The sequence below is a fragment of the Xenopus laevis genome, chromosome 1L, assembly GCF_017654675.1.
Source record: "Xenopus laevis strain J_2021 chromosome 1L, Xenopus_laevis_v10.1, whole genome shotgun sequence".
Taxonomy (NCBI): domain Eukaryota; kingdom Metazoa; phylum Chordata; class Amphibia; order Anura; family Pipidae; genus Xenopus; species Xenopus laevis.
In genome coordinates this window covers 121990764-122012996 of record NC_054371.1, presented here as the reverse complement: position 1 = coordinate 122012996, position 22233 = coordinate 121990764, and the positions used below count along the sequence as shown (strand labels likewise).

Sequence of the window (22233 nt, the reverse complement as noted above, 5' to 3'; positions counted from 1 at the left end):
GAATCTGTCTTTTATCACTTTTTTCATATGCCAATGAGTTCTGATTAGTTGGGGCATCTCCAAAGCAGGAATAATTAACAAAAAACTGTCTGGGTAAGTGTAGTTCATCTTAAAGGTAAGTTTTTGTGTCAGATTTATCTACATAGCAATTTGAGTTTTTATTGAGATTTTTGCTGCAAACATTTTCTTTTGAATTTAAATTTCCAAAAACTCAAATTTTCGAGATTAAGAACACTTCGACTCAAAAGCTTGAATAAAAAAAGGCATCTAAAAGCTAGTAACTTCATGTAGAACTCAATTGATGGTTTTTTTTTGTTAATTCAAGTTGTTTTTCAATTTGAATATAGAGTTATTGAATAGAGTATACAATAATTCAAAATGGCAGACTGACTGTAATGGTCTGACTAATTTTTTTTAAATGCATAATAGCACAAGATTATTATTATTATTATTATTATTATTATTAAATGTCAATAAATCTGCCCCATAGTATGTTATATAGAATGACCTATTTGTAGCAACTTTCCACCTAGACTTTTTTTTTGTACATTGTTGAATTATGGTCTTTTTTTGAAGCCTCCCAAAAGGGAGTTATTCACCCTGGCAGCCAAAAACTGTTGCTCTGCAAGGCTACAATTTTATTGTTACTTTTATTAATTTTTACTATTCAGGGTCTCTCCTATTCATATTCCAGTCTGTCATTCAAACCACTGCCCAGTTTCTAGGATAAATTTTAACAGATAGCTGCTGAAATGCCAAACCACAGAGCTGTTGAACAAAACGCTAAACGACTAAAAACTATTGCAAATTATCTCAGAATATCACAGTATGTACAACATACTAAAATTTGATATAAAGGTCCCCTTTAATGTTCCCTCCCCTCCTTTTCTGAATGCCTGTTGTTTCAGTTTCTGTTTTACTATGCATGAAAATGCATTGTCCTTCGCTGGATGGGGCCTAAATTGTGAGGTAATGGTGGTTTCAGGGTTCCTCTGCGTCAATAAATAAATTTTACCATTTGACAAACAAATCTTTAATGGGATTTTTTTACACAAGTTTGCTGCAGTTAGCAGTATCCCATTCCTTAAGGCCACAACTTAAATGACCCCTCTAATGTTTACATGGCCGCCATCAGAAATCACGGGGCCCCATACAACAAAATTTTGTGGTCCCTGCCCACCCAAGACCAGCCCCCAAGCAACACCCCATATCCTGCTCACCCCACACCACAGTAAAAAGGCCATACAGACATCAGCACTAAAAATGGTAAACCACCACACACCCTGGCAGCCAGGGTTCCACATAAAAGTTTTTAAAAAACATTTGTGGTCAGGGCCCCCCTTACAAGTTAAAAAGGAACATTGGTGGTCAGGGGCCTCATAGAATATTTAAAAAATACATTGGTGGCCACGGGCCTATGCAATATTAAAATAATACATTGGTGGCCAGGCCCCCCCTTACAATTTAAAAAGAAACATTGGTGGTCAGGGGCCCCACAGAATATTTTTAAAAAACAATGGTGGCCAGGGGCCTATGCATTATTATTATCATTATTAACATGTATTTATATAGCGCCAACTAGGGTTGCCACCAAGCCGGTATTTTACTGGCCTGGCCGGTAAAAATGATGGTTGATCCCAATGTTATTAATAGGGAAAAAAGATAAATATGTAGGAAAGTCTGTATTTTTTTTCCGGAAAAGGTGTCAACCCTAGCACCAACATATTTAGCTGGTAATGCATTGGTGGTCAGGGGTTTAATAAAATAAAAAAAAAAAATACATTGGTGTTCAGTGGAACATACCTTAGGCTCCTTTCATGGCTTTGGGGCTTCAGCTTTGGCTCCTTTCGTGGCTTCAGGACTTCAACTTTGGGTCTTTTTTCGGCTTTGGCTCCATTCTCCATTCTGGGTCTTGGGCGGTTCAGGGCTTGGGCGGTCTGGTGCAAGAATTCAGGACTGTCAACGGGGGCCCCCTGATGGTGGCCCTGAATGTTTAGTAATATCCCTATAATTACAATATTTAGCATGTAACGGTGTCCCAAATCTTCAGGGGTTTTTGCACCTTTCAATTAACTGTTAGTATGATGTAGAGATTGATATTGATAAAGTGATCCTGCGGCACCTTGGCTGCACCTGTCATGACCCTGGCACCAAACCTATTCCACCCAAGTCTGTGCTGCCCCCTGCAGTGCTCCCTGCTCCAGTGCTTCAGATGTAAAGGAAGACTTTTATGCATTTCAATTAAGTGGGTAAGTGGTTTTGGGTGCAAATTACTGACAGTGGGAGATGGCCCTGTTACTGCAGCAGAGGGGGTCTTAAGCAGCACTAAAATAGGGCCATGTGACTCCTACCTCTCTCCCTCTTCAGTAAACTATAATACCCAGACCTCGTACTGACATTTTTTAATAAATGTATATTGGAATGTTGCTTTGAACTTTCTTTCATTAGGCAAATGTCATATTGTTTCTTTTTATGTCTGGATGCCATCCTTAAATTCCTCTGTAAGGAACTCTTATTCAGCTTACTCAAAACTTTGTTACCAGCACAGTATCTAGCTCATCCTTGTGCATTAAGGGCCTATGGCCCAACCATTGTGAAAAGCAGCACTTATCAAGCTGCCCTTTTGGTTTTAATTTACCCACCCACTTAGACTGCAAGCCTGCATGTCTCTTAATGTTTGTTTTAGCATTCATCCACCTTTTCTACTTTTACTGTATTGTAAAGGTATGCAAACTTTGATCCAGAATGCTTAGGACCTGGGGTTTGCCAGATAACAGATCTTTCCGTAATTTGGATCTTCATACCTTAAGTCTACTTTAAAATCATGTATACATTAAATAGGCTGATTTTGCTTCCAATAAGGATTGATCAAGTACAATGTACTGTTTTATTATTACAGAGAAAAAGAACATTTTTCAAAATTCGGATTATTTGGATAAAATGGAGTCTGTGACTTTAAGTATAATGGGTTTCCCGATAACAGATCCATACCTGTAATAAAAATGTACAGTGCTGTGTGTACAAATATCACTATATGAGATATACATATATGTGTAATTTAGTGACCCTTGTATGCAAATGTTAAAAAAATCCCATTTGTGTTGTAATATATGCTTTGGCTCATCATTCTACCTACACTGGAAAAGTCAAACAAACAGATAGGAAAACTGATCAGTTGCTGTGGGTTACTAGATTGGGATAGCTTGTATATTCTATAGAGTTTCTATAGAATATATATTTATGTAGGTTGCCTATGATGCTCAAGTTAATTAGCTTATCATGAAATCAGCCATGATGTGAGATCAGTGCCTGCATTGAGGGAATTATTACTGACAGTGTTCTGACAGTCAGGCCAGTTATTGTCTATTTTTATATTATGGATGCACTGAATCCAGGATTTGGTTCAGATTTCGGGCAGAATTCTGCCCTTTCCAGCAGGATTCGGATATGGCTGAATCCTTGTGACTGGCCGAACTGAATCCTAATTTGCATATGGAAATTAGGGGCGGGAATGGAAATCACGTAACTTTTTGTCACAAAACAAGGAAGTAAAAATGTTTTTTCCACTTTTTAGCTTCGTTTCACTAATCTTTCATGAAGGATTCGGGGATTCAGCCGAATCCCAAATAGTGGATTCTGTGCATCCCTAATTTAAATACAATGCCCGCACAGCTTATTTCTTATAGGAGACCCATTGACATTGTCCAAATCCAGCATTATGCACTCTAATGAAAGAGCCACAGTTCTGCCATATACTGTAAAGCACATCTTTCTCCTCTGACTACATGTATAATAACTGACACTTGGGCACACTTTCCAATATGGCAATGCATTTCACCTGTATTTGCTACAAGATACGTACATCAATTACACTTTTACTTCTGGAGATGATCTTTATAAAGAAAGTTCACTATTTCATAGATCTTCTCCAAGCAGGGAGAGCAGTTCTGCAGTAACAATTGGAGATTGGAGACACTCTGCGTGCCAGTGTAATTTCATTATATTATCAAATTGTGGTGGTACTGATCCCTCCATCATTGAGCACTGAGCCTACCTGTCTGTGACAAGGCAAAGGGGTGTGCTTCTTGTTGGAAGATCTGATTTTAATCTTTCCATAAAGATTAAAATATCAAAATAAAATATTAATATATTAAAAGATGTTAATTGTTCCATGTATCAATATATTTTCACTATCCCCTTCTTAAAAAGACGTGGCTAATTCCTGACTCTATTTTCTTAAAAATAACCTTAATGTATAGGTATAATGTTGGTAATGGTTGGCCTCATCTAGTGTGGGTGCTTTTTTTAAATAGCTCCCCAAGCCTGCCTATCCTCAGCATGACCAGTCTGATGGTTTCCCAATATACGAAACTTGGACCTTACAGGGGCGCTGCATGGCATATACAGATAATTTGATAATTATAGAATCATTCATTTTCTGTATAAGGCTCCCCTCCACACCCACTCCAATTGATTACAAATATACCTTTCACATCTAAACATTTCTCTTAGTCTAAAAACTTTAAAACCATGGGACAAGTATGATGGACCAAAAATAACCAATAACTCACACTGATACAGTAAAGAAGAGTGGGAGGTGAAATATGGGGCACGGAGATCTCAGGATACAATTTCTTGCAGGGAATCTTAATACCTCAACTATTGCAGCTGCACTTTATATGTGGGCAAAGAGTTGGCCTTTCAATCTGGATTGCCCAGGCCAAGGCAATTATACAACCGAACTTCAGCAAGACCCACATGGTATACTGATATTATGATTCAAATGTGAACTGTTCCTGCCTAAATAGTCCTTCACTACATATAAACCTCAGGCAAGCCACCCTTGACTTATTGCAGACATTGGTATGGGCGCATGGGGAACTATTAATTGAAGCAGTTACTTTGTGTAAATTTTTAACAATTTATGGTTCTTATCAACATGTGATTACTGCTTGTTTGAGAAGGGGTGCTGTCTAGGTCACCACAACAACACTCCTCATGTTAGAAATTGGTTTTGGGTATAGGCCCACCCGTGTTTGGGGGGAGGGCAGAGTGGGAAGGGTTTGGTATTTTGTTTGGTCAATTTGTTTGCACTTATTCATCATATTTATCACTACTTATCAGCTCCAAAGAGGGGTAATCCCCAGCTTTTGGGATCCCCATATCCTTTAAAGGTAGGGATAGTGTCAGTACTATATATACAACTGTGCAATGGGGATAGTTAAACTAGTGTCCTGGAATGTGAGAGGGCTCAATTCAAAATTTAAGAGGGCAATATAGTGAATAAAGTACCCCCTCTTGTAAAATATAAGGATATTATAAGTTACCGAGGAGTTTCATGACCATATAAAAACACGAGGCCGAAGGCCGAGTGTTTTAATACAGGTTATGGAACTCCGAGTTAACTTATAATATCCTCATATTTTACAACTGGGGGTACTTTATTTATTATAATACACAAATTTTAGTGAGTCATGTGACAGAAATTACATCACTACTCACCGTTTATAACTGATGACATCACTACTCACCGTTTATAAGGATATAATTTACAGGATATTCATGGCTTTTGTGTATTATAATACTTAATCACATTTATAAATATAAACCTGACATAGTGTTACTTCAGGAGACCCACCTCACAGAGCAGAAACTTTTGGCTCTAAAGAAATTCTGGGTGGGCCACGTATACCATGCCCCCTTCTCAACGTACTCTCGGGAGTCTCCATTTTAATTAGGAAATCATTGATATTCAAACTTTTACACGTCCATATAGACTTCGATGGTCGGTATGTGATGCTGCATTGTGAAATTAATAACCAACCCCTGATCCTGGTGAATGTCTATATTCCACCACCAATGTTTTCTATAGAGGTACTGAACCTAATTTTTCAAAAAGTTACTGCCCTATCTCCAGATCCTTAATGCTTGTTGGGGGATTTTAATGCAACCACTAACCCCAAACTGGATAGAACCTCTGAAGTAGATCCATCATCCGAACATCTGATTAAATGGATGGAAGCACTAGGTCTGACTGACCTTTGGAGGGAGAGACATCCCCATGAAAAACAATTCTCCTGTTACTCCTCCAGTCATGGTTCCCTCTCAAGAATTGACCTAGCATTAGGGTCGGCAGACTTTGCTAAACTAGTCCAAAATATCTCGTATTTACCGAGAGCTCTTTCAGACCATTCCCCATTAAAGGTTGAACTCCAGTTAGGACCTCCCCAGGGTCAGCGACTGTGGCGCCTCTCTCCTTTCGGGGAATACTGGGAGATTAACCAAAATATTGCCCCTCCCACAGTGGTGTGGGATGCAGCTAAGGCAGTGGCCAGGGGCACCCTTATAACTAACATACATGCCTCAAGGGAAACTAAAAAAGCTAGTATCAAAGCAGATAATGCTAGGAAAAAAAATACTATTAAATTACTATATTCCAGACAGTGGGGGTTTACTCTCCGCAACCTAATAGCACTGATAATAACCTAGACCAATTCCTGGCAGACTCGAGTCGCCCTCAATTGTCGGCAGAGGAAGCCAAATTCTTAGAGGAGCCACTCACAAAAGCCGAAATTGATGCAGTCATAATAGGCCTTCCAAACAATAAGTCCTGGGCCCAGACGGCTTACCAGCTGCCTGATATAAATTAATGGCCAAGCAAATATCCCCCAAACTCCTAGACAAATTCTCTCATGCATCCATGAGGAGAGAACTTCCCTCCTCATGTTACAATGCAATAATTACGCTGATACTTAAAGAAGGGAAAGACCCCTATTCATGTCCTATAGGCCTATATAGCTGATTATCACTGATGCTAAAATACTTGCTAAATTACTGGCGAATAGGTTAATTAAGGTTATTACATCACTCATTCATCCGGATCAGACAGGCTTTATGCCTCATACGACTACGGGCATTAATTTGAGAAGATTGTTCACACACATTCAACTAGCCAATCAACAACAATTCAACTGAGCTGTTGCCTCGCTGGATATAACAAAGACCTTTCACTCAGTCAGTTGGCCATACCTCTGGCAGATACTTGAGAAATTTGGGTTTGGCCCGAACTTTATTACATGGATAAAACTGTTATACAAGAACCCCACAGCCCAAATCCAGGTAAACAACACTCTATCAGGGGTATTGGACTTGGGTAGAGGAACTAGACAGGGTTGCCCCTTGACGCCACTGTTATTTGCTCTAGCTATCGAACCGCTGGCAAAAACTCAGACAAACTCCCTTGGTTAAAGGTATATCAATTGGTAAAGTAGATGAAAAAGTGGCTTTATATGCGGATGATGTGTTACTTTTCCTTGCAAATGCTGGTCCTTCACTAAGGGCAGCATTGGAAGTATTAGAAAGGTTTGGGGCAATAAGTGGCCTATGGATAAATAAGAACAAATCAATACTATTTCCCCTGGGAAACCTGGTTGCCATGGAAGAGACCTCGGCACTCACTGTAGTGACTAGATTCCGCTACTTGGGTATCAGACACCTCCTTATATGTAGCTGAGAATTTGGAACCAATCCTTACAAGGTTCAAAACAGCAATTCCACACTGGATTAAACTACTGCTAACTTTGTGGGGTAGAGTTAATTTATTCAAAATGCTGTTTTTACCTAGATTCTTGTACCCATTATAGAACTCACCTCTCTATATCACTGACCTTTTCTTTAAAAAAATAAATAGTGAACTAATCTCCTTCATATGGACCAACAAGGCCGCAAGAATGTCATGGTCTACCCTAACAGCCCCTAAAGACAAAGGAGGACTTGCTCTCCCCCATTTGCAACATTATTATTTTGCCTCCCAATTATCCTACATTCATAACTGGTTTAACCCAGATGACAGTAAATTAACAGATGTACATGCCTCAATTTGGGATCTCTGGAAGCCATACGTAACTCGCCTTATAGGCGGATATGTGACCTCCCTCAGTTGCAATTACTACCCCCATTAAAGTATGGGCAAGGCTACAACCCAAAGCAGGGACCCATACCTAAAGTTTATGGCAAAACTCCTCTTTGGAGAAATTCTAACTTGCCGCATATGAGGAATCTAGCAGACTTTAATTACTGGCCACAAATAGGTATAAGACACATCGAGGACTTGATGATAGAGGATAGTTTTGTCTCCCTGGAGCAATTGAAAGCCAAACTGAATGGCAGTCACTTCTCCCTTCTCTAGAGGAGGACCAATGGGAAGAGGCTATAGATAACTTATATCCCTGCCTATATCACTCAGGGATAGAATGATTCAATTTAAAATGATTCACCAAATTTATATTACACCACTGAGGCTCAAAGCTATGGGTAGACTTGTGTAAAGTGCGGCAGGGAAGAAGCCGGTTTCCTCCATTTGATATGGGACTGCCCTAGAGTAGCAGCATACTGGACAGAAGTCATACAATACACCAATGTATTCCTATCCTTCCAGGAATCAAGTGCCAGGAGATTTGCTTATTAGGTATTATAGATGAGGTAGTGCCCCAACAAAAATCCAGAACATTTCTAAGGTCAATCCTCTTCTATGCAAAAAAATTATGAAATGGATGAAATGTAATTATGAAATGGATGAACCCCAACCCTCCTTCACTGCAGCAATGGATTGACTTAATAAATGGTACATTACCCCTAATCAAACTGACGTACAATGCTAGGGGAACACCCGGGAAATTTGGGAAAATATGGGACCCTTGGTTAGACGTCAACCCTCATGCATCCCTTCAGGATGATTGACTTATAGAAAGTGCTCTGAAATATATGAGGTTATCTGCTAACTATTTCTTGGAATCAACGCTGTACATATAAAATAATTGTAAACGAAAGCTGAATAAGTGTCAAGCATATATGTGCTGTTTATCTTTTTGTTTTTGTTTAAAATGCAAAATAAAAACCTTTAAAAAAAAAGTTGGAGGTGAAAAAGGCTGCGGCTTTATTCCAATTGAAATGAAATTAATTTTTATCCCACATTTCAATAACATAGCGATTACCAAAAATGTTTTTTTTTTTGGAAGCTTGTCCTTCTAGCACGCACTGTAACTGCCAGGATACTATCACCATTTTCTTCACTTATTGTGAAGCAATAGAAATATTTCTTTTTCTTCACTCCAAAGCTTTTTTTTTTTTCCGGTGAGTTGGTTCTCTCTTTTCCCAGGTTGCCTTTTCCAGCCTAGCCATGCTGCTGTAGAGGTGCCTCAAGGCCTGTTTGGCCCAGGTAAATAGCACACACCTGTGCAGCCATATTTATAACCCCTGCTGTATGACCCATAATGCACCAAAATTTCACCTATCCACAGTCAGCATTATGTAATGTCTATATTACACTGTGCTCCTTGAACATTAAACTCACACTCCACTGCCCCATGTGCAGATGATACCAATGTTATGCCCTCCCCCCCTTGACAATATCATGTACTTTCCTCCCTTGATTCCTTAAATAAGTAGAGGCCCTTTTTAATATTACTGTAGCTTTGTTACAAATGGCCCTCCTTAAAATATGCCAGTTCTTCATAATAAGTTAAACTATTTTCCTACTACCATTGTAACGGAAATAAAAAAGCATCACAGCCTTTTTCTTCCTGAGCTTCTTGTTCATTTTCTATCATATGCTTTAGAAAAGGCACTCTCTACCTTGCCCATGCCATATCCCTTCCCCTGGTGTCTATCTTTCATCACAGTAGCTCCTTCATCCCTTCTTTGGCGGTTTCTTCTGATTTGTAGAAATTGCTTGAAAAGGATATGAGACAACCAGTGTCTAATATATTGAATCAATTAGGCAGAATCAATGGATTTCAAACAGAAGTAAATGTAAAATAGAATCTAATTTTATTCCAAACAAAAAGTGCACCGTGATGTGGTTTTAGTAAGCTTGTCAAACATGAATTATTCTTCAGACACTGCCCTTCCTTACCCAAAAATAGTCCAGTATAACTTGAACAAACAATGGTCTTTTCATAGTCTAACCACAGGATGTAGCACAATTAAACAAATACCTGTTAACTTGCAAAACTGATGGTCATATGATGCTCTGAATATACTGTAGATACACTAGCATTTGCAATCAAGAAATATTAACCTGAGGAATGTAAATTGTTGCCTATCCTCTGGAACATGTTTGTTACCCCCACATTACAAATGGTTTCCTGTTATTAAAGGAACAGAAACACCAAAAAATAATATAGTTTATATAAACAAGCTGCTGTGTAGCCATGGGGGCAGCCATTTAAGCACATGAAACACATAAGATAACACAAGTTCTGAAGCATCCCATTGTATACTACAGAGATTATCTGTTATCTGCTGTGTATCCTGTGCCTTTTTCAGCTTTGAATGGCTTTCCCAGTGAATACACACAGCTTGTTTATATAAACTAAGCGTGTTTTTCTGAAGCAAACACACCAGTTGTACCAGTGCAGGCCAACAGTACTTTATATTTTCATTACTTTAAAATTCTCTCATTTTTTGGTGTTCCTGTTCCTTTAAATACACAAATCATACTGCATACTTTTCTATATATGGCAATCATACAAGCGCTATAGCTGCAATGATCTGTTATCATTTGTTCATGCTGGTTTAAGAGACAGCCATTGTTTGGCTATAGTGTACAATAACATGAATTGTACAATAACATGAATTGTATGTAATAATATATACCCATCTATTTGAGAGCATAAAAAGATATTTTTTTCGGATGAACCACAAAATCTCATTTTTTTTCACCCAAAGCTAGAGAATTCAAAATTTATTACAGGTATGGGACCTGTTATCCAGAATGCTCGTGGTCTGGGGTTTTCCAGATAACAGATCTGTCTGTAATTTGGATCTTCATATCTTAACTCTACCAGAAAATTATGTAAACATTAAATAAACCCAATAGGCTGGTTTTGTATCCAATAAGGATTAATTATATCTTAGCTGGGATCAAGTACAAGCTGCTGTTTTATTATTACAGAGAAAAAAGGAAATCATTTTTAAAAAAAAATTTGGATATTTGGATAAAATGGAGTATATGGGAGACAGCCATTCCGTAATTCGGAGCTTTCTGGATAACAGATCCCTTACCTGTACTTTGTAAAATATTCCTATACATACATTAACATATGTAGCTTCTACATTTTACAAACACTTCTACATTATATAACCTAAGCGAGTCTAGCATTCCTCAAATCACACATTAAAAACCAAGTTAGGTTGTGACAGCAGACTCATGGGCAATGCCAGAAGTATCTGCCATTATTTTTGTGAACAAAAACAGGAACTATGTGCTATGAATTAATAACACACATAAGCATATATTGAACATCCAGTGACCATAAGCAGAATGATTAGTAAAGGGAAGTCATTTGTTACAAAACTTGTTCGTTTATTGTTGTTTTAGTCCCATTGCCAGTTCCATTTAAAGGGGACCTGTCACCAAAAAAAAGATTATTCAAAATCCTATTTTATCACATTAGTCAAGCAAAATGAACCTTAATTACACTATATAAATTATTTGAATCTGGTTTCCTTCAGTCTGGGAATTCATAATTATAACAAACAGGCAGGAGCCATTTTGTGGACACTGTTATTAAGGCAAGCCTTGTATTATCTCAGAATCTTGTTTGTACACCAGAATGAGGGACCTGCTGTTCATCCCCATGCCCTGACTACACAATTAAATTGTTAAAAGAAGGAGGAAATATTGGGAGAGCAGGGACATCTAGGAAGTGCTGAATGGAAAGTGAAAATAATAGTGTGCTACGCCTCTATGCCCATGGCATAGAGGAGTGGTAGACAATATTTGATTGACAGCTTTTTAAATGAGCTTACAATAGCTATAAATGCTTTAATAAAAAAATAGAAATTGGATTTCATGTTTAATTTGAAAAGGACTTTTATTATACAAATTTGTGTGTCTGGGTGACAGGTCCACTTTAAACTTATTAGCATTCTAAGACTAAGGCACATGTTTTTGTTATATAAAAACAACAAATACTCAGTGGGCTTGTGGGCTCTCTGTGTGAGGTTCAATAAAACAAGAAAACTTTGGTAACTAAAACTATTTTAATGTATCTAAAGTGCTATTATGAAAGTCCTCTAATAGTGTTTTGCTTTATGCTGAAGGGATTTCCCCTATTTTCCCTTTCATGCCCATAAGAGAGTGGCATGTCTAGGAAGTATCAGTGCATCGTGTTGTATGTAACTAGTCAGGCTCCAGGGTGACATATAAAGGGGTTGGTCCTAGTGTGAGTGGAGTTTCATTCTTAAGAATACATTTGGCATGTTTTCATGGGCAACCATTCTGGTTTCCGTCAGTGGGTTTCTAAAAGCAGCTGTGCAAGAAATTCCTGTGTGTCTTCAATACTGGAAGGTAATTCAGAGCCATCTGTTGCCACATGGGTGCCGATTAAAAACAGCTTCCTTTCCTCACATATCTCAGACAGTGCAAGAGCATCATGGATATCAGTGATGTGATATGCATTTTCAAGGTCCTGAAATGAACATATACAGTTATTAAATACATTTTGTATCCAATGTATTGTAAAACAGTTATTCACAATTCATTATTTTGCCCTTATGTAGCATTCATAGGGCGTCGCGGTCATCAAAGCTTTAAGAAAAAGCCATATTCAAGAAAACACACATATCGGAGTAATCCTACAAGGTTGTTTTTAGTAACTTAGTTTACTTTAACTGTTTTTTTTTTGTTTTTTTCCCAAAACGCATCAGTGCGGCTCCTGCAGACGTCAAAAGGGCAAACAGATTTTTTTATATTTAATTTTGAAACCTGACATGGGGCTAGACATGTTGTTAGTTTCCCAGGTGCCCTCAGTCATGTGCTCTGATAAACTTCAATCACTCTTTACTGCTACACTGCAACTACACGCTGAAGTGAGATCACACCCGTCCCTTTCCCCCAGAGTAGCCCATCAGCAGAACAATGGGAAGGTAACTGGATAGCAGCTCCTTCACACAACATAACAGCAGCCTGGTAGATATGAGAACAGCAAAAAATCCAAGTCCCACTGTGACTCCTTCAGTTACATTGAGTAGGAGAAACAATAGCCTGTCTGAAAGCAGTTTCATCATGAAGTGCTGGCTCTTTCTGAAAGCACATGACCAGGCAAAATGATCTGAGATGGCTGCCTAAACCCCTATATTACAACCTGCTGATTCATGAATACAATTTTATGGTAAAATAAATTATTCACAGTGTAAATAGTGTAATTTAGAAATAAAAATAACACCATACAAATCATGACAGTACTGATGTTATAAAGTCATATATAGCAACCTACCAACTGTGCGGAGAAAACACACACATTTGAAAAATATTCAATCTCAGACGAACCATTTCTACATTATAAAGTAATACAGTGTGATGTCTGCAACATGCAAACTAAAAAGGCTTCTGTATACTAGCAAATGGCATGCCTATACTAAAATGTCTATATTCTATGCATATTCAGACAATGCTGGCCCTTACAGTGTAGCAAGAACACACACTACTGACTACTGGAAAGTAGAATTAACACCATGCCAATGCAAGCAGTTTTAGTTTTACCTGTTTATTAGCAAGGACAACCAAGGGAAGGGAAGAATCATGCTGAATCAACTGATGAAGATGCTTTTTAGCAAGCGGCAGACGGCCGTGATCGGTTGAGTCCACAATATAAACAAGGGCAAAGGCTCTATCAAGGTATCTTTCCCAAAATGGGCGTAACTGTTCACTGCCCCCAACTGAGAATAAAGAAATAATAGAGTAAATATACAGTATATATTGAAAGAAAGCCACATTCAATAACAGCTGTTTATAGGCAAATATTTGAGCCTTTGATTAGAAGGACCAGATTTTCTCTTAAGGCAATAATTCTAGAGTGGACCAATATATACAGACAGTAAACAGTAACATGTAAAAGAGCTAAAATACACCATTTAAAATGACTTATTATACTAGCAATCAGAACCCAGATTTGGTTTGGGATTCACCCTATTTCAGCATTTATGCAGGCTTCAGATACAGTCAAAACCAAAAAACTATGGATTTGGTGCATCAAAATATCTAACAATTAATTTTACCTTTTTAAATTAAAACAATTTTTTAAACAGCTAGGTGGTCCTGCAAAATAATAGTTAATGGTGCAGATTTATTTCCCTTTAGGCTGTTTGGGGCATTGGTTATCTGAATCCTGTAGGCCAAGTGACATTTTACAGTATCCAATAACACTGTACAGGTATGGGACCGGTTATCCAGAATGGTTGGGACCTGGGGTTTACCGGATGATGGATCTTTCCGTAATTTGGATCAACTAGAAAATCATGTAAACATTAAATAAACCCAATAGGCTGTTTTTGCTTCCAATAAGGATTAACTATATCTGAGTTTGGATCAAGTACAAGATACTGTTTTATTATTACAGAGAAAAAGGAAATCATAAGTTGATCCAGGGACTAGTCAGATTGCCATTTTGGAGTCAGAAAGGAAATTTTCCCCATCTGAGGCAAATTGAAGAGGCTTCAGATGGTTTTTTTTGCCTTCCTCTGGATTAACTGGCAGTTTGGCAGATAAAAAAAAACAAAACACTAAAAGGTTGAACGTGTGTCTTTTTTCCACCTTACTTACTATGTTACTATATTTTTAAAAATTTGGACTGATAATGGAGTCTATGGGAGACAACCTTTCCGTAATTCGGAGCTTTCTGGATGACTGATCCCATTCCTGTACTGTAAACATCATCAAGTGTCCTACTGGCATTATGCATGGAGAAAAGGTGTGGGCGGAACAGTGGAACAAAATATCAACCATTAATTACAACAGTGGGAAAGGCCATTGTATGGACTAAGCTAAAATTTAGATTGGCTCCCATCAACCTGCTAGGACTCTAGGGAAAAATATTTGCAATGTGAATTAGAAAGTCTAATACATTAACATATTGGGGGCTAAGTTTGCAATATGACCTCAATTATATTTATATATGACATTATGTCGCCCTATTTACTAGCCATTTGAGAAAAACCGATAGTATGATGGGTACACAGCTGAACCACATCATGTTATACCTTATTTGTGAAAAAAAAATTTTTTTCTAATTTACGATGCAGATGCACCAAATTTGCTTTAGACAAATTACTATTTTACAGTGGGAGCAAATGAAAGCAATGTACAAGATAAAATCTGGTCACAAATGCCGATTTTTTTTTTTTTTTTTTTTGAGTCTTCCTGAAATTAAAAAAAAAAATGCATATTGGGTTATTCAGGTTAGATTTAGTATTCAGCCAAATCTTCTGTTGAGGATATGGGATGCCATCCATCCCTAATTCATCATTATACTGTCCATTATTCACGCACAATGGATTGCTGATCGCCTTTTCTGAAGAGGAGCTCAAGCGGAGTTTCAGTAAGTTATTTCATAAGACTTAGCGACTTTAATATGTCTCGGTGTCATTTTTTGGTAGCATTCGAAAAATTTTTTTTGCTCTTACTGGTCCTTTAAAGTAAATGGCACTGTGCAGAAATGAGTCCCTGCATAAAACCTTAAATGGGTTGTTCACCTTTAAATTAAATTAATCGTTAGTATGGTGGAGAGAGCGATATTCTGAGACAATTAGCAATTGGTTTTCATTTTTTATTATTTGTGTATTTTGAGATATTTAGCTTTTTATTCAGTAGCTCTCCAGTTTGCAATTTCAGCAGTTTGGATGCTAGGGTCCAAATTACCCTAGCAACCATACATTGATTTGAATAAGAAACTGGAATATGAATAGGAGAGGCCTGAATAAAAAGACAAGTTAATAAAAAGTAGCAATAACTATAAATATATAGCCTTACAGAACATTTGTTTTTAGATGGGGTCAGTGACCCCCATTTGAAGGCTGGAAAGCGAAGGGAAATAACTCAAAATCTATAAATTGAAAATTTGCTTATAATTAGCATTTCTGTAACATACTAATCGTGTGAACCACCCCTTTAAGAAGAAGGTGCACATTTTTGTGTGGGCTTTCAGTGACTGAGCCTTTTATTAAGTTCCCAATATCTTCCCCCTTACTAGCCGTTAGGCAGGTTAAAATAGAGTTAAAAGGTTGAACTTGCTGGACGTTTCTTTTATCAACCTAACTTACTACATTACTAGGTTAATACTTTTTAGGTCTGTGATTAGCTCTCTATACAACAAAACTCACTGGTTTTTAAAGAAAGAATGCAGATTTAGTAAAACACTGAATCACAAATTTGTTTTGGGATTTTGTGAATTCCCTAAACAGAAACAAAAGCAATGCTATCACACAAAACATTCATAAGTGCATTTCTGGTCACATGTATTTAAAAAAAAAAAAAAAAGTATCCTTCAAGGCTTACAAGGATTGTGATATGTGGAGGTTTGTTGCTGTAATATGAAAGTCTATATGAAAATTCTGCATTTAACATGATCATGCATTGAGTGTCCCAAAGACTTTGCTAGGAAACAATTCCAGACTAGCACTGCAGCTTGACTGGGGAAAACTCATACTATATACATGCAGAGTAAAAACCAGAAACCAGAGTTATTCCTACATTTTTTCCAGTAGGAGTAAATGCATGCCTAAACGACAAGCATAAATAAAAGGAGCTGTGATGTTAATATGAACTTATTAATGAGAAACAAGTACAGCACGTATAATATACATAAGATTAACTTCTTGTGCAATGCTTACCTACCTTCTAAGAACTCCATTTTGGACTTGCCATTGGTTATGCACACTGCATGAATTCCTTCCGTTGGTACTGTGCTGTGGTTCCCTCTGTTGGTTACAATGGAGTTGAGAATACTGGTCTTTCCAGATCCATCTAAACCCAGAACCAACACTTGCCGCTTCCTTGTCTGAGGCTCTCTCTTTAAAGAAACAACATTTACAGTCAAGTGAGACATTTTCAAGATAAATTCTATTCAACCATAGCAAATCACTCCTTTTGTGTATGCAAGCTTTTGGACTTAGGACATGTGTTGCCACATTTCAATACATTCATTTCATTTTTTAAAAGATAAAAATAACTAACTTTATTTGTTTTATTCGTGCACTTTCATCCAGTATATTAAAAGATTATAGGTATTATATTTCATAACCTCTCTGGACACAAGTCTAATACGGCAGTCAAACAGATACTTTTGTTGATGCAATTCTTTGAAAAAAACTGTGTAGGCATTTGAATCACAAACTGAATAAAGTGCATGAAATAATATCATGGTTCAGTTAAAATCAATGGCCTAAATTAAGGCATTTTGAACCATAACAAACAGCCAGGGTGGCTTTGCCCCTAAAAACATTATTCATCACAAAAACATGCAAAAATGTGTTTGTATGCATATGAATTTAAATACTACAACACACTCTCCATGAAAAAGTCAAAGGTGATATGAATAAAACCAGCAATAATAATACATTTCTCTTGTTGCTCCATATATAAACATTCCACTGGCTACCACAGATGTTATTTCATTTATACATACAAAGAATGTACTTTCTCCCCCCCCTCCCCGCACTTTAAGCAATTTTCCAAATTATTTTAGCATGTGTTCCCCTAAGATTAAAGGGCTCTCACTACTAAAGTCAGCTTAATATTACTCACATTGTTTATCAGAGCTTGGAAAAGAATGTTAAAACGCCGAAGAATTCTAAGATAAATATAAATAGACGTGTACATCATCATCAGGTGGATCAGTGCTACTCTTTGTGTAAAACTGGCAGGTTAAAGTATAGACTTAAGTAGTTTAACTCTGAATATGCCAATCTTCTAGCAACAGTGTATGCTTGCAGCTACAGTAGCTCATGCTCTATCATTACTACACTGTAGAAAGCATACAGCCCAGTCAACTGGTATGGCTTAACTTCAGCAAAAAACGAGATAGAATCTAGAGATATAATCTCATGGAACTACATTCAACAGCGTGAGATTTTGTCAGAATCATCAACCCAAAACCTGCTGTTTTATACTGTAATAATAATCTAATCAGATTAAGTCACATAACTGGTGATTTTAATGCTTCTGCATTTTGAACTAGTTAAATTACTTGAAATTAAAACATAGCACACGCAGTGTTCTCTCCCAGTGGTCATATTGTATAGCAAATCTTTCCAGTAGTATAGTTTACAAATTAGCTTTTAATATCAGTTCTAAAACTTTTTAGACACTACATCTGTATTCTCTGTAATAAAACATTACCAGTAACTTGATTGCAACCAAGCCATCGCCAGCACAACTCGTGTAGTGGTCATAGATTCCTGGGTGCTAAAGCCAAAGTAGAGGTATAGAACAGGGGAAAAAAACTTGCACTCACAGGTCTTAGCGATGAAAATATAGGTTTTATTAGCAAAAATTGACCAACGTTTAAGCAAACACTCAAGAGTTTTGCTAATAAACACCTATATTTTCCCTGTTCTATCTATCTATATACACATACATACATACATACACACACACTCCTTCTAAAGACTAAAGTTACCTTTCGTTTGGTTTAATTTTTACCTTTTTTGAACTTTTATCCATGTTTATAAGTTCTTCTCTATCTTCTATCTTAACAGTCTCCAAACCACACCACAAAACATTAGAAAGAAATTTGTTTCAGCTGTATTATAAATTTTAGGTGAGACAAAGGTGAGTGACAATGTAATTAGACTCGCCAGTAATAAGATCCTGCTAATGCAGATAAAGCTAATCCTGATTTGACCTATAAGGAGCACACTTACATACCTTGATGTAAAATGTGCATTCAAGTAATCAACAAGTGAAACGAGCAGCAGCAAATACACATACGAATAAAAGTGTAGATAACTAAAATACAAGGATGACAGGACTCCGTTCCCATAGGTCTAAAGCTGCCCACACACCAAATTATTTGGTGAGGCTGAGCCAATCCATAAAAAAAGTAAAGTAACTGAAAAAAGTCATTCAATATGAGGTGTATTTTTTTGTTTTATAACAGATCTGCCCCTGCTGGGTGTAGAGGAAAGACATGCTGTATTCTCATATTTTGCTTTCCATGATTTTATTCAGAACAAAAATGTAACTAGTTTTAGTTTTAATCTACATTTGAACCACCTCTTTAAAATCAGCCTGAAAGATAGATCTTCTTACAAAATAAGTAATGCAGGTTAAAAATCTCATTGGTGAATTTTGGAAACAAGTTATGTTGATCTGTAAAATGCAAATCTTCTCATATGTCTTGCCAGCTGCGGTGTGGCCCACTACTTTAAACAGTAGCAGCTATGGCAGTGATGTGTGATATGCAAGGTTTAAGGGGTATCATTTGTGGCCCCTGATATGAAATTGTAAACATTGTGGGTTAGTCTGGGCAAGCAGAAAAAAAAAAAAAAATGTACTTATGTGAAAACCACTTTTATTGACCCCTCCCCATTAAAGGAGAAATTTAACAGATTGTTGATAGTGCGGCTACAACTGCTGTGTGCAGCAATAGCTAATTATGTCAAATGGATCCATCACACCAGCTTGTATTTCTCTTGAACCTCTTAAGAAATAGGAAGGTGTGTGGACAATGATAAGGTTGCAAAGAATTATCTAAATATCAATGAGAAGCATAAAACATCCCTTTGACATATAGAATCCCCATTGCAGTCACCCAGTCTCTTACAGTACCACAAGAACAAGCTATTTTCAACCGAGTGGCTACTTTCTCCAGGAATCTAAGTCGGTGACTGAGGGGGTTTGAGGACACTTGCAGCACTCAAAGGATAGTTCTCCCATTAGCGGCAATTTGCTTTTTGGCAAAACAATATATTGACTATTTAAAAACAAAGTCTAGTAGTATTTAGTACTGAAGAATATTTACTAAAAACTATATTAGTTGTATAGAGTGCAACAAAAAACTATAAAAATGTTCTTCACCGTGATTTTTCCCACACAGTCTTTGTTTGGAAAGCACATTATCAAAGGCAGGAGTGTGTAATGGAAGCAACCTTTGCCAAATGAGTACAAGAGCATTATTCTCAACTAGTTGTACCCACTGCAGAAAAGAGAGGTATGAGGAAGAACAACATGGTATTTTGTGCTTATATGCTTATAAAGTACATTTTTGCAAGTTTAAAATGCAGCCTTTTATTATTTTGTCTTCAGAACTTGCATTAAGAGCAAGAAAATGCAGCAAGTTGCATCTAACAAAAACCACAACAAAATACAAATGAAACACAACCTTGAACACTCAGGATTACAACCAGGAAGAAGATAAAAGAATGATTTTACAGATGGTGCCCTCAAACCTGCATCTCAAAAGCCGCATTTGCGGATGGTGCCCTCAAACCTGCATCTCAAAAGCCGCATTTGCATTAAAGGAGAAGGATTCACTTGGGGTGCCAAATGTTAGGCACCCCCAAGTGAATGTATTTACTTACCTGAAGAAGTCGGAAGAGAAGTGATCCGTGGTGCTCACTGGAATAACCCTGGGTCGGTGCAGTTTACTGCCGATCTGAGCACCGGCCTGGGGTTTCAGGTAAGTAAATACATTCAAAAATATCGCTGTACACCTCAAACATTAATTGCTAGCAGGTGATGTGGAACTGGGCCCCTTACCGAGAGACAATTTGGAGGAAACGTCACTGCTCTTGGAGGAAGCCTGAACGGCGAAACGCGTCAGTGGTGACAAAACAGGTGCAGAAGCGTACAGACTGTGAAGCTGGAACAGGAGCAGTGAACTCAGGTGAATGGTGAACAGATACGCCGGACATGAAAGAGACACTGTAGCGCTATCAGCAGCGGATTTGCTTTTAAAGAGGACTTTTAATGCGAACGGAACACTATATGCTTGTGAGTGCATTTTTATTCATTATTAAAATTTATTTACGCTTCTACACATGCTGCTTTTTTATTGCCCATGAAGGAGAAAGGAAAAAGGAAGATTTGACTCTAGGGACGGAATCCATATTGTGATATGCGCTTTTTTACTTGCAGCTTGTGAGTATAATATACCACCGGATACCATTAGGATCTTAGTGTGGGTAGATCCCATCTTCCACCAATAACGAAAATACACGTTTGATGTGCTCTTTCACTGTTCACTATAGTTAACGGAGTACACTTTTATTAGAATAACATTAAAAACACTTATATGGTGGTGTTTTGACCAAAAAATATTACACTATTATTTTTCTGATTTTTCCCCCTCAAATTAATTTTTGAGGTGTACAGCGAGATTTTTGAAACTCAAAACTAATTTTGGAGGCGGAAGAGAGCCTGACGATTGCTGGATTGGGAGCACATTGTATTTACTAAGTAAATACATTCACTTAGGGGTGCCTAACCTTTGGCACCACCAAGTGGTAAACGACTTTCCTTCTCCTTTAAAATAAGTGCACAAGAGCCCTGATAGTATGCTAAAGCAAACATTCAATAAATGGACACTAGGTGGCACTATTATTATAAATGATCCAATAATAGGAGAATTTCATTAAATTACATAATTTAGCATGTTATATGCACAGGTATGTAATCATCACTGTTATTTTATGGAGTTGGAAAAAATGGGTACAAGTAAACTTTCTAAACTAGTATTTTAATAATATTTATTAAAATTAAAGTTCATATTTTTACTAGACTTGAGGCGCTTTCTCACTTGCAGATCGGAGCTCTGTGTAAATATGAACCTGTTAGCAAATGTAAGGAAAGAGAGAATGTGTATGTAGAGGAGATGAAGAAGAAGCCATGTTGAGCACAGCATCTTAATTCTCATTACCTGAGGCTGCTCTCTTGCAGCCAGTAACACGCACCGCTCAGCCACCTGACTCTCTACAGGAAGATACTCCTCTTTGGCAACGACCTCTTCTTTCTGCTCCTCTTTGATAACATCTTCTTTCTGCTCCTCTTTCCTTCTTTTAGTTGTAATGTAGCTCCAGGTGAGCAGGGCAGCACCCCCAGAGGCAGCCAGCATGGCTACAGCCAGACCCAGGTTTCGCAGACCAGACATCCTCGGTGTCTGTCACGGACTCTAATTGACTCTTCCTCAATCAGCCTGAGCGCACATGAGGCCGGGAAACGGTCTATGGAGGGTATGAATCACAAAGCAGGAAGTGCTTCGGGCATCTGTAAATAAACCATAGATGCACACGTCCAAGCATGCCCCGCCTACCGCCGCGCTTACATATGACGTCAGAGGGCCGGGAGGTTCCTTATTCTGAGTTGTCGCGCGGTGGAATCATAATACAACCCCGCCCCAACTCCAACGCTGTATGTTAGGAAAAGCTCGCAAAAACGCTCAATTCTTTAGATAA

At 37.7% G+C, this 22233-nt stretch overlaps 1 protein-coding gene across 2 annotated transcripts; it reads right to left on the bottom strand.

The window, feature by feature from the left end:
* Positions 1 to 11348: 11348 nt before the first annotated feature.
* Positions 11349 to 21975, bottom strand: arl9.L (ADP ribosylation factor like GTPase 9 L homeolog). 2 transcript variants are annotated; one of them, NM_001096919.1, is given in 4 exon segments: positions 11349 to 12473; positions 13547 to 13722; positions 16676 to 16850; positions 21699 to 21975. In NM_001096919.1, coding segments are annotated over 4 exon segments (762 nt in total). In that variant the 5' UTR covers positions 21930 to 21975; the 3' UTR covers positions 11349 to 12293.
* Positions 21976 to 22233: the final 258 nt, after the last annotated feature.